We start from the raw sequence: 18,444 nt of genomic DNA, 5'->3' as shown, positions 1-18,444 counted from the left end.
TTTCACAACAGCATAATTGGAGTTCCTACTTTAAGGAATATCTTATGTGCTGAAAAACCAAGAGGATTAAGTGTGTTGAGAAACTCCAAATAATAGTGAACTGCATAATCTGTCTTCTGCAGTACCAAATCTATAGACTTATACTACATTTCAGTTGCCTTAAATGATTTAAGAATAATTTCATTAATCACAGCTGTCCTGTCATTTTTGGGAGTCAAAATAGACCGCTCACATAACCAATCAATCGATTTGTTTTTTATATCGGCAATATCAGGATACATTTGAACTGTAAGTTTTGGTAGGGTTGTAACTACCAAACCTAAATCCTTAGTGATAACCAACTATGCAATAACTATACTATACACAACTAAACTTATAACTATATGCATTTATTCCTAAGTATATTAAGTAGTTATACGCATTTATATGGCTATAGGTAGGTAAATTACAAGATTAAAATAGTTTAAAATGCACTTACGACACTGCAAGAAATATTATCAGCCAATGATAAGTCTATATGATCAGTGTAATCTATAAATTATAAATGACGGTAACATTATTATCGTTGTATAATATATAGGTACCTATATAACTTAATACTTATACAATATTGTATGTTTTATGATTATTTTGACGAGCTAGGAACTTCTGAACGTTCTTTTAAGTATGTACCTACCACTTTTATATTATTAATTTGGTTAACAATAGAATGATTAACTAATATGCGGTTTTAATATCTATTAAATTAACATTGGCAATATTCACATGTGTTATTGAAAAACTAAATAGTTTTTGCACATAATCATTAATAAAAAATAAAAATTTAGTTAGAAAGTTTGGGCCAACATTGGTTCATTATAATTAAAGAGGCTCATATCATACACTCGCGGGCAGCACCTAGCGATGGGCAGTTTATGCGCATACTTTGTAATAATACCTACCTACAAAGCTAATATTATTATAAATCAGTAAGAACGAGACCAGCTTTAACCTACCTACTCAATAATATAATATTATTATGTTATTATTTTATGGTGGACCGATATCGTATTATATGATGATGATGAATTTACCCACCTATACCTAAACACATATTATGAACCACGCGCTTGTGTACCTATGATATATCGCGAGTCCTCGCGGTGGTAAGGAAATCGAGAAGAAAGGACGAAAAGAGGCTGCAGGAGGAGCAGCGGCAGCGTAGGAGGAAGACGACGACGACGACGCGCGCGGACTTGCGGTAGCGGAGTGAGGGAAGGGAAAAGACCGTCGCACCAATGCGCCGAGAAAGAGAAGAAGCGAGCGAGAGGGTATTATTCGGGCGCGCGTACCGTATTTTTTTCCCCTCCTTTCGGAAAAATCCTAAGTGGGTGTTACGCGGCCGCCGGTGCGGTACGGCGCGCGCGGTCCCCATCGCTGCGGCGCTCCGTTCGGGAACGCCCGGCCGGCCAATCGCGGGACGGCCGCGGACACGCCCGTTTCGCCGCCGCCGGGACGCCGCCGCCGGTCCGACCGCGCGACTGACGCGGCGCGCACACCGGCACTGGATCCCTGTGGACGCGGTGCGTTTCGCCGGCACACACTTTCACAGACACACTCACATACACACACGTACTCGCACAATATACTCGCGATCGCGCGCACGCCGTCCGCCGCGCTGCAGTTTTCGTCCGACCAGCGATACACCGTCCGCAAACGCTTACGGGAGCGCACGTGCCGGGCACGACATACGACAAAATACCTTATAATTATTACAATAATAACAATATATAGTGATATTATAACGGTCGCTTCACCACACGTCTAAAATAATAACAATAATAATATGCAATAATATGCAATAATATACCTAATATATTATAATATTGTGTTTGTCGTTATAAATAATTATTACCGATACACGCGCGACAGTGAAATAAAATATTAGAACATCATTAATTCGCGTATATACGCACGCATAGCTACGACGACGACAACAACGACGGCCGCAGCGGGTGCAGATGTGCAGCGCGCGATGAGCGCGGCCGCCAAAGACAAGACGATGCCGCAACGGTCGCCGTTCGCCATACAGGAGCTGTTGGGCCTGACCGACAGCAACAGGAGCCCGGCGGCCGCCGTGTCGGCCGTCACACCCCAGTACCCGCAACCGCCGGCGCCGCCGTCGGCGCCAGGGCCCGCCGGCCCGTCGTCGTGCTTTGCCGCTGACCGGGACGCCAGCCGGATGCACCACCACGGCCACCATCACGGCCACCACCACGGTCACCACCACCACAGCCACCACAGCCAGATGGTGGCCAGCCGGTTCGCGTACTTCAACGCCCAGGCCGCCGTGGCCGCGGCGTTTCTACCGCACAACATGAACTCACTGGCCGCCGCCGTGGGCATGACCGCCGCCGCGGCCGCCAACAACAACGGCGGAGCGCCGCTCTCGCTTACCTCCAATCACGCAGCCGCCGCTGCAGCCGCCGCCGCTGCCGGTAAGTCGTCAGAAAATATTATTATCCGCACGTCGTGCCCATATATGTATTAATTGTTCTGCAGAATATTAGATATTATGTTGGCTTGTCATCGAAAAAGAGTAAGGGTAGTAATGTTATACAGCTCGTGAGACTCGTTTATTTCATGTTCCAAGCGATGGCAATATAGGTGATGGACACATCATGATATCAATATCATCAATATAAGTCCGCGTGTGTCCCGTCTTGGTGGAAAGATAAGGTTGCGATGATAATATAGCAACCACGGCCGTTGCTCTGCAGGGTGTTCACCGCAAATAGGATCTTTCCATTCGAAAATTTCTTGATTTGAGAAAAATATACATCGAATCTCCCGCCATGAGTTAGGTTAGGTCGTTGTACATGGTTATACCTATTACATCTATAAGCAATGTATTAAATTTTACTGCAGTAGTGCTCGAATGAATTGAGAATGGTTTTATATATACACTTATTATACAGAGTTAGATTTTAGTTCATTATCAGTGCATACCAAAGCTGGTGTGAATAGGTACATCAAATGTTATTCTGTTCTCTTTTGTCCACCAATTATATTTACTTGATTTGATTTTTACTTATAGACAAAATGATGTGTCAAACCGAATAAGTAGGTAATAACTATTTTGGGAACATATTATTTCTGTTATATTGTTCATAATCGATCTTCAAGTATTGTTTAACAACGAATAAGGATTAATTACATTGTGTGTTGTCGTTAAAGCTTATTTAAGCATTCTTTGCCATTTTAAACATACACAATATCACCAATACAATTATTAAATACTAATCAGATAATATATAATTTTTAAATTAGAACTAAATCATTTATCGTTTGAAAAGTATAATATATACCTATGACCTATGTTCTATAATTAAAAACGTTTTCAATAATTCTTCAAGTCAAAATTTAAATTTGCACATATTATGTGCTATTGCATCTACATAATATAATAGTTCAGTTAAATACAAAGTACCTATATTTATGCCAATCAACATCAATACGAGTTGAGTATAATATAAAATATAATAAATTTAAGTTCTGATTACTGATATAAATAAGTTATTAGACTTACATGCTTAGATTAAATTATGTCACAGGTTATAATTTTTTATGTAAAGCATAATACAACTTTATAGGCTTATAATGAATTCGAGCACTGAATGTAATTAACAATAAATACATCATAATTCGTAAATGTATACATATACTTAGGGAGGATTCAAGTAAGATGAATTCAGAAATAAACATTATTTTTTATAATTATAGTATTAAGTACTATGATTAAACAACACGCTAGATACCTATAACCTATAGTCTATACATGCCATCTAAAAGTAGAATTATTATAAATACCTACACTTAACTATGACATAAATACAACTTCCAATATTTTGATGTGATATGAAATGTATTTTAATATGTTGTATATATAATATGACAGGATGCCATTGTAATCCCTATAGTCTTAACTTAAAACAAATTGTAATATAGTAGGTAGGTCGTAATATAAGACAAGTACTATACCTAGGCGCGTCCTATAAGATATAGGTATTTTATAGTTGATTGGTTATGGTCAAATATATATACCTACTTAAAAATAGATCCTGCGTATGTAGAAGATCAATTTTAAATTTTAGATATTTTTTAAAGTTATAGTAGATAGGTACTATTTTATTATAAGAAATCTGATTTCGTTTAGTTTATAAAATATTACATGATATATGATCTATACAATTATTTCGATTGTAGGTATCTATCTAGTCATAGATCACTTCAGAAGTTGTACGGTTAATAAATAACATGTATAACAGAAATAGGAATACATTTTTATTTTTTTCTCAAAATTCTATATTATGACGCCTATTTCAATCAGAAAAATGAGCTTAAGTGATAAACATAGTAAATAATGGCATAGTGAAAGACAGAAAGGAGGCCTCCCAGAGGAGGTGCTTCAACAGAAATTATTCTATTGATACATCTAAATAAATAGGGAAATATTTTTAAAAATATGTAGGTACCTTAACTATATTAAGCTATATATAGATTTATAAAATTATTGCGTGTAACTGTGTAAGTCATATAATTAAATTAAGTAGCTTAAGACACCTATAGGTACAATATATTCTTTTGTTCAGCTTTTAAATGGTATATGTGCCATATTTTCGATTTTATTTACACATTATACACACTGAAAAAAAAATTATTGCTCAAATTAACTTGCTATCAACGTTCTATACAGAATTAAAAATCTAATTAAATAATTGAACAAATCATAATTAAATCGAACACATACAATTATTTTGAATATGAATACATTTTAACTTGGGTAGTTATAGGTTTATAACACATTATTCATCAAACTGATTAATTAATTAATTGAAAAAGTATTCATGAATAGTAGTATAATATTTAATGGCATTTAACAAAAATATTTTGATATTATAATTCATAATAATGATGTAGTAAATTTAAATTCAAATTAATATTCTGAAGTACCTACCTACTTTTATTTTAACTTAAAAAAATGTTAATAATAAACTGTAGTTAGAAATAATAACTATAGAAATGAGAGCAAGTGTAAAATAAAACATTATTACTATTGTATAAACAAAATCATATTAATTTAATGATTAATTAAAATAAAATATGCATTTAATTTTCACACTACAGTTATTCACAGTTAATAATTCCAAAAATGTTGATATTACTAAGATAAAATATATTGCTTAAATAATTATTTCACTATCCGCCAGGCATAAGCTCTACAGTCTACAAGTTTCACCATAGTATGCTAAATATAGTACACCTATTGGTTTTCTATATAAAAGATGTACTAAATATATTTTAAAAATCAACATTATTATACACCTCGAATTATATCTACGTAAGTCTAAACTCAATGTAATGATTTTTATGTTTATTCTTAAAGCGCGTTTTTTTTTTTTGATAAAATATTGTTCAGGCAAATGCAAGATTAATCCGTATCAATTTTAGAGGTTTAGCACAATTTTATTTATATGTTTGTGTCAATTTAATTCTGGCATTTCAGCCGAATGCATACTATTGGCTTTAGTACAGCTTGTAGCAAATCCAAGTTCCTACTTCCGAGTTGAAATTACCAACCAATTTCGTACGAAGGCATATACTCGGTTTTTACCGTACCTAGCAACCAATCGGTCGAAATTGAATTTATATTAAAGGGGGATGGGCTTCCTTTACATGCATATAGTTTTTATGCGAAATCGAAAAGTTTTCAAATGCAATTCCCCGGTCGGAAGACTCGTCATAAATCATAAATTGACTTAATTTAATAATTCGTATGTAACAAGGAAATTAAAAAATTTCCGCATTTTCCGCCAGCCACAACTGATGTGTAGTATCCGATTACAATCGATTAACAATTCTGATCGGTGTTAGGTATAAAATAGTTAATATTGAAATACAATTAGAACGCTGTAACCATCCAAAAGAAATATATCCAAAAATATTCGAAGGGCCGAACCTTAATATGTGTACCAGTGAAAAATAAATTTCATTCATTTTTTAGCCACCCGGAAGTACAGAATGGCTGAAGAACTGTTTTATTTCAATCCAGTCCTCGTTGAATAGGTTGGTTTCATGCACAATAATAATAAAATATTCACTGAATTATTGAATTAATAAGCAGGTATATGTTGTAAACGAGGTGATGATAATCTTATAGAAAATACAATTTTTTAAATGCTTTAAAAAAGGTACTTCATATTACAAATTATAATGCATTTAAAAACATATAAGAATTAAAATTACACACACACACACAAACACTCAAATGTTAAGGGGAATAGTTGTTGAATATATAAAGTTATCATGATAATACCAACTTACCGCCTAGGTGTAAATTTAAATCTAGTTGATTTGATGCAACCTAACCTAATATAATAAACATAATAGAATATATGCATTTTTACTAAGTATTTTATCTATGGTAAATAGTAGGTATACCTACCTAACTTACAACCATTAAATAATTTCAATGCAAATCTAAAAAATCTAATGTAAATGATTAGCTATGTAATACATAATTTAACTACATTCAGTATTCAAGTATAGTAAAATATTGTAGTAACACAAATTAGTATTATTTTTTTAAAATAATTGTTTCTCGAATTATTTAATTTAAATGTTATATTATTTTCATAAAAGTCCACAAATTCGCGATACACCTTTAACATCAATATACGGCACAAGTTTTAGGAAGCACTGTAGATCTATACAGACAAATGTTTTAAAGAACCATTTCTCTTGAATCAAAAACAGTTTTTTAAGTATTAAGTTTATATTTTTTTATTTATATTTTTTTATATAATAAATATATTTATATACTATAGATGATTTAGTTTCAAATATCTTAGTAAATATTTAGGTTAACTACTTGGATAATCTACACATAATATTATAGTATGGTAAGTTGATATATTTCAACAGTCGTTAATGTTTCTGCAGGTGAGGTGCACAGTTTACTCAACAGCGAAACTCGAAAATATTATATAAGCATAGCTTTTTAGTATTACTTCCAAGTTGGTTACTATAAACTTGTTCTAACATAAATTATTATACTTCTTGTAAGTCATTTGTATTATTATCTTTTATCTTGAATAGACCGTTGAGTATGCATTTAATAGATATATGTTTAGTTTAGAAAAAATCATTTCGTTAATTAAAAGGAAATTAATGACACTTTCAAACAAAAATGATTTAAAATTTTATATATTTACAAATGTATCCAATTTTTAATGTTCAATTTTCAAAGTCTCACAACCTATGTCTATACTCTATGTATATTATTTATAGCATTGGCACAATTTTAAGGTAGACATTTACAGGCTACGGCATAGAATTATAATGTACTATACTACTATGTAATTACTTACGATAATAGCTTGACAATTGCCAATTATTACAATCGAAAAAAGGTTCTAAATTCTTAACAGCGTTTAGCTTACCTAAAACTTATTAAAGATTTTATAAAAATGAGAGCTTGATTGACTACATTTATTTACAGATTTTTTTAAACTTCATTAACATATGCGATTAATAAATATTGAGAAGTTAGGGGCCTTAGCAAGGTAAATCGAGTCTCAAATATTATAATTATTTTATCATTTTATAAATATAGATAAAGGAGTAAAATGAGTCCATATAATACTACGAAAATCATTAGAGTACCTATGTGAAACAAAACCAAACAAACTATAAATAATATTTGTTTTTCAATAATAGTGGTATACGGTGTATAAATTAATTAGGCTCTAAATGCGCCGTGGGCGAGATGAGTATTTATCACTCCAATAGTGTGATCGCTAGGCTGCCGTTTTTGTATATCATTACTGGTAAACTTATTTTATTACGTAGGTATTTATATTATTATTTATGACTATACAAAGGACAAGATGATTTGTATTTTAATTGAAGAAATAAAAAATTTCAAACGATAATCGGATAACAATTGTCAAAAATGTAAAACCAAAATCAACACATTATAATAATACGTGCAGTCGTGCAGATCTATTGATACGCCTATTGTGTATATATTCAGATCTTAAATACAAGTGTATAGGGAGCACATTTATATACCAATTTACTATGGATGTAATAAAGAGCGAACGTAAGAAAATAAATTATTAAAAGGAAAACAATATATTATTCTGTTAACTACTCGCAGTTAAATTCAATCTTCAGACATAACTAATATAGAAACACTGGTTCAAACTATTCAATAATTTTTCTCAACTTAAAAAATGATTTCCCTATGCACAATACATTTACATAATAGGTAGGTAGGTGCCAGTAGGTTTAACTCATTCACTCAGAGCAGGCTCTATAAAATCGAAAATATAATAAAAATACGACACGCTCCGAGTTTAATATAAGTTAATATTGGTAAGATATTTTGGAAACCACTGAGAAGTACTTAATCCCATACAAAAAAACAATTTTACTAAACTAGTTCCATTAAAAAAACAAAGTCTGCCAATAAGTGAAGACATAAGACGCATGTATATAGCGCATATTATACTACCTAAATATTATACACTTTTTTCACTAGAATAACTAAATACCATAATGCCTGCTTTTAAATATTATGTTATGTTCTGTATTGACATGTAAAATAATTATTATAGGCAAAAACCGATACCTACATAATGGAATAAAAATAAAATAATTTTTTGATAAATTAAATAATATAGTTAACATGTCATAGCAGCTAGTGTGATTAGTAAAATATGTAGGTACTCCACTATCACTGATAAAAACGTTTAAATAATTAAGTTATGACATATTTCTAACTAATATGACGTACTTAAAGTATGTATAGATATTCACACAATCACACACATACCTTTTTTGTTGATTAAAATGCACGAATCTACATAACGAGTCCTTGTTGTATGTATATCGCTTGTCTTATATTATTTTATAATATACACGGCTCTGCTGCTGGTATAGAGTGAGAGGAGTGTAAACGTTTGTAAGAAAGAATGAGGGACCGAGCGGGAACAAGGCAAATATTTCACATTATTATATCCATAGCCCCATTGTTACTCCCTTCGGCCCACATATAATATAAAGTAATAAGTGCCCGGTGTCGACATTTCAAATTTTATAAACTGTTCAAATAATAACGAACGAAATAATAATATAGTACGCGAGTATACCTACCTATAAATACGCAAAAAGGTTTTGAAATTAATTTTACTTGCTAATATCTGTACATTCAAAAATGTATGATGTGATAATGTTGGCAATTTGATCAGCTTATCGTGCGAGTAGGTTTGATGTATAATAACGTACACATATTATTTATATAGGTGGTACCAACATATTATAAAATTAACTATATTATGTTAGCAGCTCACAGAAGGATTAAAATCGTCAGGGTGGTGAATATAATTTTGGTTTTTGTTTACAAATTATTATATAGCTATATGGTTTAAAAGTAAAATCTGGCAAATCATCATCGAAACGCAACGACGAGTACGATTATTATTTTTATGTTTAGAGATAACATACACAAAATAATAATTTCGTCATCACAGTTACGTCAAACTTGAGTAGTTTTAACCACTTTTATTATAAAATAGGCAAGTTTTTTGTTCTGTGTTAAATTAGGAATTTCATATTTGATCGTCCAATCCTCTCTACGTCCCAGACACCAGTGCGAGTATACATTATATATAGGTACCTATAGCTTAAAATCTGACAGTTCAAGATCACGCAAGTGTTGGAACACGTCTATTGTCTTGCGTGCCCCGTATTGCATTTCAGATTTCTTTTAAACGTGAAACAAAAAAAAAAAAAAACAAAAAACAAAAAACAAAAAGTAGAAAAAACATATTTCCCCTAATTTGTTAAAGACCAGTTGCCTGGTGTAAACAACGAACACGTCCACAGCTAATTTCGCAATTGAGTTTAACACAATTTTTTTTTTCTTAGCTCCTTCATTCCGTTCCTTTTTATATAAAACACGCTGCTTGTACATGGAATTAAAAACAAAAACACCACACATTTTTTTACACCCGATCCCGTATTCTCAAATCCAACGTATTTTCAAACCCATCGTGGGTACAAATCCAACGTAGGTACCTAAAGATCATTGGATTAATTCGTTGGTAGGTAACTATACTATTATTATTATTATTAATATTGTAGTGTACATATATATATATAAATATATGTATATAGTTACTTTTATTATATGGGGCTATATATTATAAATGTATAGTGTCGAACCTCTATACATAGTAAATTGTACAAATCGCATTAATGTGTAGGCATTCAATTTAATGTAAATTTTTTGGGCTTGGCTTATATTTATGGATTTTGATAGATTTTATTATCTTATCGTTCACATCCACTGGATATCAATAAAATTTTTAAAAATACTGGTTCAAACTTTTTTTAAGAAATTTATAATATAGTAAGATGCAGACTAATAAAAATGTTCTAATTTATTATGATAATAATGTTATTCAGGTACCTCTTGTATCGTTTGAATACACTTCACAACAAACGCCTGTAAATTATTTCACCTGCATTTCAAGTTGCAACAGTATAATAATGTTTTACTTTACATTTTAAATCTGTATTTGCTTAATAGTTATTGAACAAAAGTATGTTATTGTATCGAAAACCTACTTTACGTAAGTAATAAATTATTACAATGAAATGTAAAACGTGTGAGTCTTTAATTCGTTCTAAAATGATAGAATTACTTTTGACTTTTGTTGATCTACTTACCATACACGAGTGTTAATCAAGTAAATATTATATAATAATCGTATCGATGTATACGATGTTTCAATGTTTGTTTGAACGAAGTTGTAATATTGCAGACAGTTAGCATAATCGATGATCAGTGGAATAATCACATAAAACAAAAATCTATTTTGTGTTCAATAGATTGTTGGAGGTCGCTCAACAGTCAACAGGATTATGGAATAATGGTATTCATTCATATTAATTTATTTTTTACATTCACTTCAAACTATCTCAATTTTTATTATATAATTATAAAACGATTGTATGGCGTAAAAAAAATTCCAACAGATTTTATTAGTATGTATAGCAGTTTATATTATACCTATGTTATATGATCCATTGATATACTGCTGTATACACAGATACCTACTTCAAATTTATAGTTGCATACATAAAATTAATTTCGCACAAAAATGGCCAATATACATTTTTTTTCTCGAATCCAAAGTATTCATTACCATATTATTATGTAAAACTAAATTTATATTCAACATTGTTTCACTGAAAAAATAATTGTATTTCTTAAACGTAGAAAAAGCATTATTTGCATTTCAAATGTATACTTAGGTATAGACTATTGTAGTAACACACAATCATAATATTAATTGTATTTTATTATTACAATGGAGATTCTAGTAGATGCATTGTTAAATTAATAAAAATTAAAGTATATGTTGTTAACTTTGAATAAACAGTTTTCTTTAACAATATTATGCGGTTGTTACAATATATTAATGTATTATATAATGTGCATGCGTTTACAGCTGATACCTATTTTATATTATTTGTATCTATATGGTATCTACCATAAGTATATTTGTACCTACGTCACGTGTTAATGTAAATAGAACAATTATTACGATTACTTGACAATAATAATAATAATAATAATAATAATAATAATACAAGGAATAATAAGTACAAATTACAATAATAGTAATAAAAGTTAATAACTAGTAATAAGTATAATAACTAATACAACCAATATGGCAGTGCATGTGCATTACAAATGTGTTTATATTTAATTAGATCGTTAATATTGTTCTTTTACCTTCCGTTATTTCATAAATGATTAATCGATTCATATTACAGAGTCCAGAACAACTGTAAGACAATATCTCAAATCAGTTGTATTGATATACTTATAAGTTATAGTAGGTAGATGAACCGTTTTCATTTTTATATCGTCCGGCATTGGTGTGAACGTTTTCAACATATTTACTATACACAATGTCTACACACGTGCAGCCGGCTGCAAAATAGAAATACTGAATAATATTATCCGTAAACAGTGGCTAATGAACAGTCACAAATTTACATATCGCCATAATATATTATTACAGTTAATGTTTATAATTGGCGTTATTGAATAACAAGCGTATTTAGATAAATTTTAACTAAGCGCGCATATAACTAATATTATGGTGTTAGAAACGTTAATTATTGACGGTCGGAGGACGGGGTTCTAAATAATGTTTGGCTCATAAATAATGCATTCATATATTTTGTTAGTGGTGCTAACATTATTTATAAATATTTAAATGTTTTGTATTCTTCGAGTATGTCACGAAATTTCTCATTTTCCAAAATCCATGGATAACTACCTAGTTATAGATACCTAGGTAGACATATTACTATGTAGGTATTTACTGTGCATAAAAAATTGAAAACGTGTACTTGATAACACTATAATAACTGCTGCAGGTCGAGATTAAGAGACATGTTGAAAACGATAGTCATAATATTATTATTAATATGTTCGTCATGTGCGCGTGAAAGGGTCAAAAGGGTCGATGTCAGAAAATTCTTAGAGTCGTGATTGGTGTTTTTTACCCTAAAAAAAGGTTTATAATAATATGTATAGTATATGGTGGAGGTATTCTGAGAGACTAGTGATGGTATGGGAATAGACTGAATTTTTTTTTCAACAATCTCCAACGATTATTCAGCATTTTATAAGCATATTATAAATATTAAATAAAATATATAGGTATAAAAGGTACTTAACAAGAATGTTTTAAAACAACAAATCGTTTTTATTATTATTATTATTATTTATTTTTTAAGCCCGTATATACGTTATATTTTTTTCCCCGTCTCATTCACACCCGCTACCGCGTTAAAGATACAACTTAAAAGACAATCAGCTGCTGCTTAGACTATACTGCGATGATGCGTGTGAATTATTACACCGTATCCGTGTGCATCGCATATATTATACGCCTACACTCATATAGAATAATAAACAATTTATTTTTGAGCTTGTTGCCTGCTTTTATCGGCGACAGAAATTACGTCTCTGCACATTTTGCTCGACTAAACCATTAATTTCGACGGGGCTCATAAAAAACCTCCGGCGACTGTGCAGCCTATATCAAACACATTATGCGGTTTAAGTCCTAACTTGTATTCATCATCGCCGCCGTATGTATACGTATACTATATATTATATCGCATTATAATATTATATGAATTTGCAGTGTGTACAATATATATATATATATATATGGGTAGGTACCATATATTATTATCATATATTATACAGAATAACACCACGAGCGTTTAAATGAGACAAAACGTGAAATGGTGAATAAAACGCGTGAACAAAAAAACTCGTTTTTATAATACTGTACGTACCTACGCATCTCGGGTAGGTATTCTCGTACTCGGCTGCAGTTTTAAGAAGATTTTAATAAAGCCGAAATAATACATATTATCGTACCACGAAAAACCCCGTTTTTCGTCGGCTTTTTACTCTCTCCCCCCCGCGAGTCGTAATTAAATCCCAGTGTTAATTATCGGAGTTCCGATTTGCACGAACGGGTGTAATTTAATTACAAGGATTCTCGCCCTTGAGGAATGTTTTTTTTTTTGTAGCCAAGACCGCAATCAAATCCCGGTCGCTATTCATTCCTCTTTTTTGTATATACGTAAAAATTCAAACCCATCACCGTCGCCGTAGCTTTAGAATGAATTACATTTTAAAATATGTTTTAACGTGCAATTAAAGGAAACACATTTCCACGTCAGTGAGCGAAGAAATATTAAAAAATAAAAAAAAACTTTTTTTGTTCTCGGCCATTAAATCTGTGTCACAAAAACGAAAACGAAGTCGTGCCTAATAGAATAAACGTTGTGTCAAATGTGATTTAATTTGAGCTACCTATGTTAATATTATATTGTATTATTATAATAGGCTGTTGAATATCATAACACTGCCACATACTCCCGTATTACGTCATGCGCTGTGTTTATCATGAAAAAATAATTAATGAAATGTGTAATAATATTTTATACCACTTCGTACCTATCTTTGGTATCATAATAATATAGCAGTATATAAATAAAAGTGTGAGCCATTATGTTATTAGAGTATTTATTTATGTTCACCGTCAACATCGGTTCTGATAAATTTGAGACCAATTATAATAATTTTTTCCGTCAAGGAAATGGTTTAATTTTTGTTGTTTTTTTCTCTCTCGCCCTTCCTTCATTTCTTTTCTTTTAAACCAGTACAGTCACATTGGATAGGGTGAAGAGTTTCACGAACGTTTCAGCACAGTGGTTTTGCCGTTGACAAGTAATTACGTCGCCTGGGGAAAGCGCCGCCGTCTTCCAACAATTTCATTAATTATATAACTTATTTTCGCCACTCCGGGAGCTATTGTGAGCGCGTAATTTTCTTTGTCATCGCCCTCCCACCCCCACAACTCAATCCCTTAATTCTCGGCACCTCTAGGCTCTGTCTAACGAATTGATTAATTTTGTTAACTCCAGAACAACCTTAATTATTGCTTAGCAGGTAGGATACAATTTAATTTCGTCTATACACTTTTAACAATAAAGCGAAGCGCTTAAGCAATTAAAATATCTAAAAGCCTAATGAAATATAAAATTAGTGAAAAATAATTTGATCTGACCACTTCACTAACGCCTAAAATGTATAAAATATGTACCTATGAATAGTAATAACTAGATTATTATTAGCTAATAGACTAGTTTCACTGCATCGTCGGGTCGGTTCAAACACGAAAAGAATATAATATAAAAATGTATTCACTATATGTATTTATGTTATGCTGGAGATATAAAAACAGCATAATAGTTCACATATTATTATCTTTGTCTTCGTGAATCTTGAAAAATTATTTCAAACATAAAAAACAAGTGTATAGACCATGACCGTTTAATTAACAACACCTTTCAAACCTTGTAAGTCGTGGAAGGGGGGTTATTCAATATTACATATTATGTACATGACTACATGAGCATAGGTTTATTATTTTAATTTAAATAACCATAAGAAACAAAATAAATGATATCCAGTTAAGAGCGTTCCGTGCATTTTTTACAAATTGATCGGTGTCTCGTCATCACAGTTTTTGGCGGGGACACGCGGAAGTAGAATTCATGTCGACCTAATTACGTGTCAGGCGAGGTGTTTGCTTTGCTTTATGAGCGGATTGGAGGGGGTAAATGGAAAAAAAAAAGGGTGTAGTTATAAGTGTGATATAGCTATATACACGCGCACGTTGTACATGTATATATATTACACGTGTGAAAGAGTATTCGGGGTAGGTGGGTTTTGTGATGGGATGGCTGTTGTGGGGGGGGGGAGGTTTCCGGGACTACTTTGCATCCGCAAATTATTGATTCTTCCTGGCCGTCGCCTCTACAGAATAAACCAGGCTTCACAAAAAGTCTGGCCTTTTATTTTAAAACACACCACCACCCCGACCGAACCCCGCGTCACTGGTTCCAGGCACTCTAGTAATAATCCGTTGTTGTGTTGTTTTGCACTTCAGAAACCTCCACTACGCGTACATGCGCGTGTTTGCATGCGCGTGTGTATGTAGATATGTGTGTGTGTGTATGTGTGTATCTGCGTATAGTTTATACATATATACATATAAACCCACCAGTGTAGCGTACTAATTATTAAGGTCGTACACATGAAAGGGAATCAGGCGGGAATAGAGCGTGCGGGGTGAGACACAAAAATGTGTTATGTACGTACATTGTATTGTACTTGATACGAAAATGCTAATTAAACGGGGAAAAGACAAACTTCATTCGGTTTTTCGAGAGCAACGAACATGCAAATTAGCCTTGTGTAAGTCATTCTTTCGTGTCCTCAAAACGATTATTACCTAGTATATTATATACATTTTTAAAATACCTAACCTTCAGTAAACGCGTTTAATACGTAGGCAATGGTTCGTTGCATTTTCGATAACGTTTGTCGAAAAAATATGCTCTTCTGGCAATTTGCAAAAACACTTCAAAAACCGTCAAAAAAAACTGAGTGTATATAGGTAGGTATAATAGACAATATAATTTTATTATTATAATATACCCATGCTAGTCACTCGAATCCCTATTTATGTGGGATTTATATGATTGATTTTTGCCACTTCAGACTTCTAAAAAGTACAGTGAAAAAAGTTAAACGTAAAAGTGTGTAATAGTTGTCCATGTTATTATACTCGTATACATATTATATGCTCGCATAAAAGGCAATTTTGCATTTGAGACATTTTCATTGCATACATGCATATTACACAGAAGAAATACGTATACCTACGTATAATATATAGTATGTATATACAATAAACCATATAAGTGTTATATTATACATACATATATATATATATAGCGCGGAGGAGCTCACACTTGTAGTAGTGACTGCAGCGCGTGCGTATATAAGTTGTTTTTTTTTTGTTATTGTTGCTATTTACATTTTTTAAACAGCCATCTCAAGTTCCAATTAGTCGGAATCCATTTTAGATTCGGCCGTTGTTGTTGTTTTAACATAACGCCACTTAAAAAAACATACACTGCACAGCATATATTATGCGCGCGTATACACATTATTTACGCGCCTCTCGGGCCATTATTTGTTCTATATAGGTGCAGCGTGTTGCAGTGGGTGAAGTGTAATATATACGCGTTTTACTCGCAGATCGTTTATATATACATATTATAATATGTATAAATAGTATAGCGAGGATGACGTACCCACACATATAGTTGTGCGTTCGTCGCGCTACATTTTTTACGAGCAATTTTTATTTTTGTGGTAATTATAATAATATTATCGTTTCAATTAAAAACGACTAAGTATCCTTCAATACGTGTTATATTATAATAACGACGCGCCGCATTATTGCAATATTATTGATAGTATACTATACGAGGATAATAATAATGCGTATACACACACTAACGTACCGGCAACATACATGTATGCCACGCATTATTCTATGCATTCATACCCACACACGTGCACCGCTATAGGTGCTGAATTATGGACAATCGATATACCTACCTACAATATTATACATAGGTAGCTGGTAGGTATATGCGGCTATATGTAATTCTGCACGGTAACGACAATAATAGTGGTATATGTGTATGCACTCGTGTATAAGTAGAGGGCGTTTTATCGGAAACGAAAACGCCGCAGAAATATCGCGACCACAATAGATAATCGAAATAATATAATAATATATATAATCGCGTTACGAATATAAATCGGATTACGAGCGGACGTTTTAAGTGGCCGTGTACGACGACCATTGTCCGAGTCCCCGGACAACTCCTCGTATAATAATAATAATAATAATAATAATAATAATAAAAATATTATATTGTCCATGTATACGCGTTTTCCCCCACAACTACTGTGTACGCACACGCACACACTCGCCCCGCACGGTAACGTACCATCGACGGCACTTGGCGCGTTTATTATAATATTAATATCTCTCGGCGGCGGTTGCGGCGGAGGCGGTGGAGGTATCGAACACGCACACACACACGCGCGCGCATATAATAATATATATAGCATTATAGCTGATAATCTAATGCGTAGGTATGTAATAATAATATAATGAGTATAGTGCGAAGGTGTCGGATTTTTGCCACAACACGACTAATAATACAATATAGCTGGTTGGCACCTATTTACGGTATAATATAAGAGCGCTTAAAAGCCGAACACGCGGCAATTTCAGTGTCGGGGGCGCAGACACGCCTAAACCCATTCACTTTCGATTATAATATTATATGCCTACTACTGTAATACCTTATAATATTGTTATCACGAAGGAACCTCTCTGCTACCTCAATACAATGTCATAATATATATAAGTAGGAACGTTGAAATATTTGGGTATGCCTGTACCGACTGTGACAGTGCGGTGTATACGTTTTATGTATAGGATGGTTCACCACTCAACCTCATCTTTTTCTCCGACATTACAGTCATTCACAAACTGCGTTTTTAAATTTTTAGATACAGGTGCCTAAAGACCATACGGTTTTAAAATTCTTGAGATTTGTGAGATTTTTGTAGAAGAAGTGTTCTTGCAGTCGTGGAGAACCAAATTTTTATTTTTCGAATGACGACTCAGCTCGTTTTCTACTGTAAATTATTTAGTGGATAATTTATCTCACGATGTTAGAGTGTCAAAATAGAAATTCAAACGAGTAGTTTTTGAGTTATTTATTTGTGTGTATTAATAAGGGCAATACAATGGGTCCATGTCAATGTGTTTAGAACTTATGGGAACTGGCTACGGGAAGTTGAAAATGTTAGTTATTAATATTCATCTATTTTAAAGTGGTCTGTTTATACGTAAAATT

General features: G+C 32.5%; 1 protein-coding gene across 3 annotated transcripts in view; it reads left to right on the top strand.

Annotated features, from left to right (window-relative positions):
- Positions 1 to 1,539: 1,539 nt before the first annotated feature.
- Positions 1,540 to 18,444, top strand: part of LOC111037827 (diencephalon/mesencephalon homeobox protein 1-like) — a 94,083-nt gene continuing 77,178 nt past the window's right edge. For all 3 annotated transcript variants that reach the window (XM_022320607.1, XM_022320606.1, XM_022320605.1), the window contains exon 1: positions 1,540 to 2,477. In XM_022320607.1, coding sequence (XP_022176299.1) covers positions 2,015 to 2,477 — 463 coding nt within the window. In that variant the 5' untranslated portion in view covers positions 1,540 to 2,014. The remainder of the gene's footprint in view (positions 2,478 to 18,444) is intronic.

This window comes from Myzus persicae, unplaced genomic scaffold, assembly GCF_001856785.1.
Source record: "Myzus persicae strain clone G006 unplaced genomic scaffold, MPER_G0061.0, whole genome shotgun sequence".
NCBI classification, from domain to species: Eukaryota; Metazoa; Arthropoda; class Insecta; order Hemiptera; family Aphididae; genus Myzus; species Myzus persicae.
Note: the sequence above shows the minus strand (reverse complement) of the source record. Positions and strands in the feature narration are given on the sequence as shown.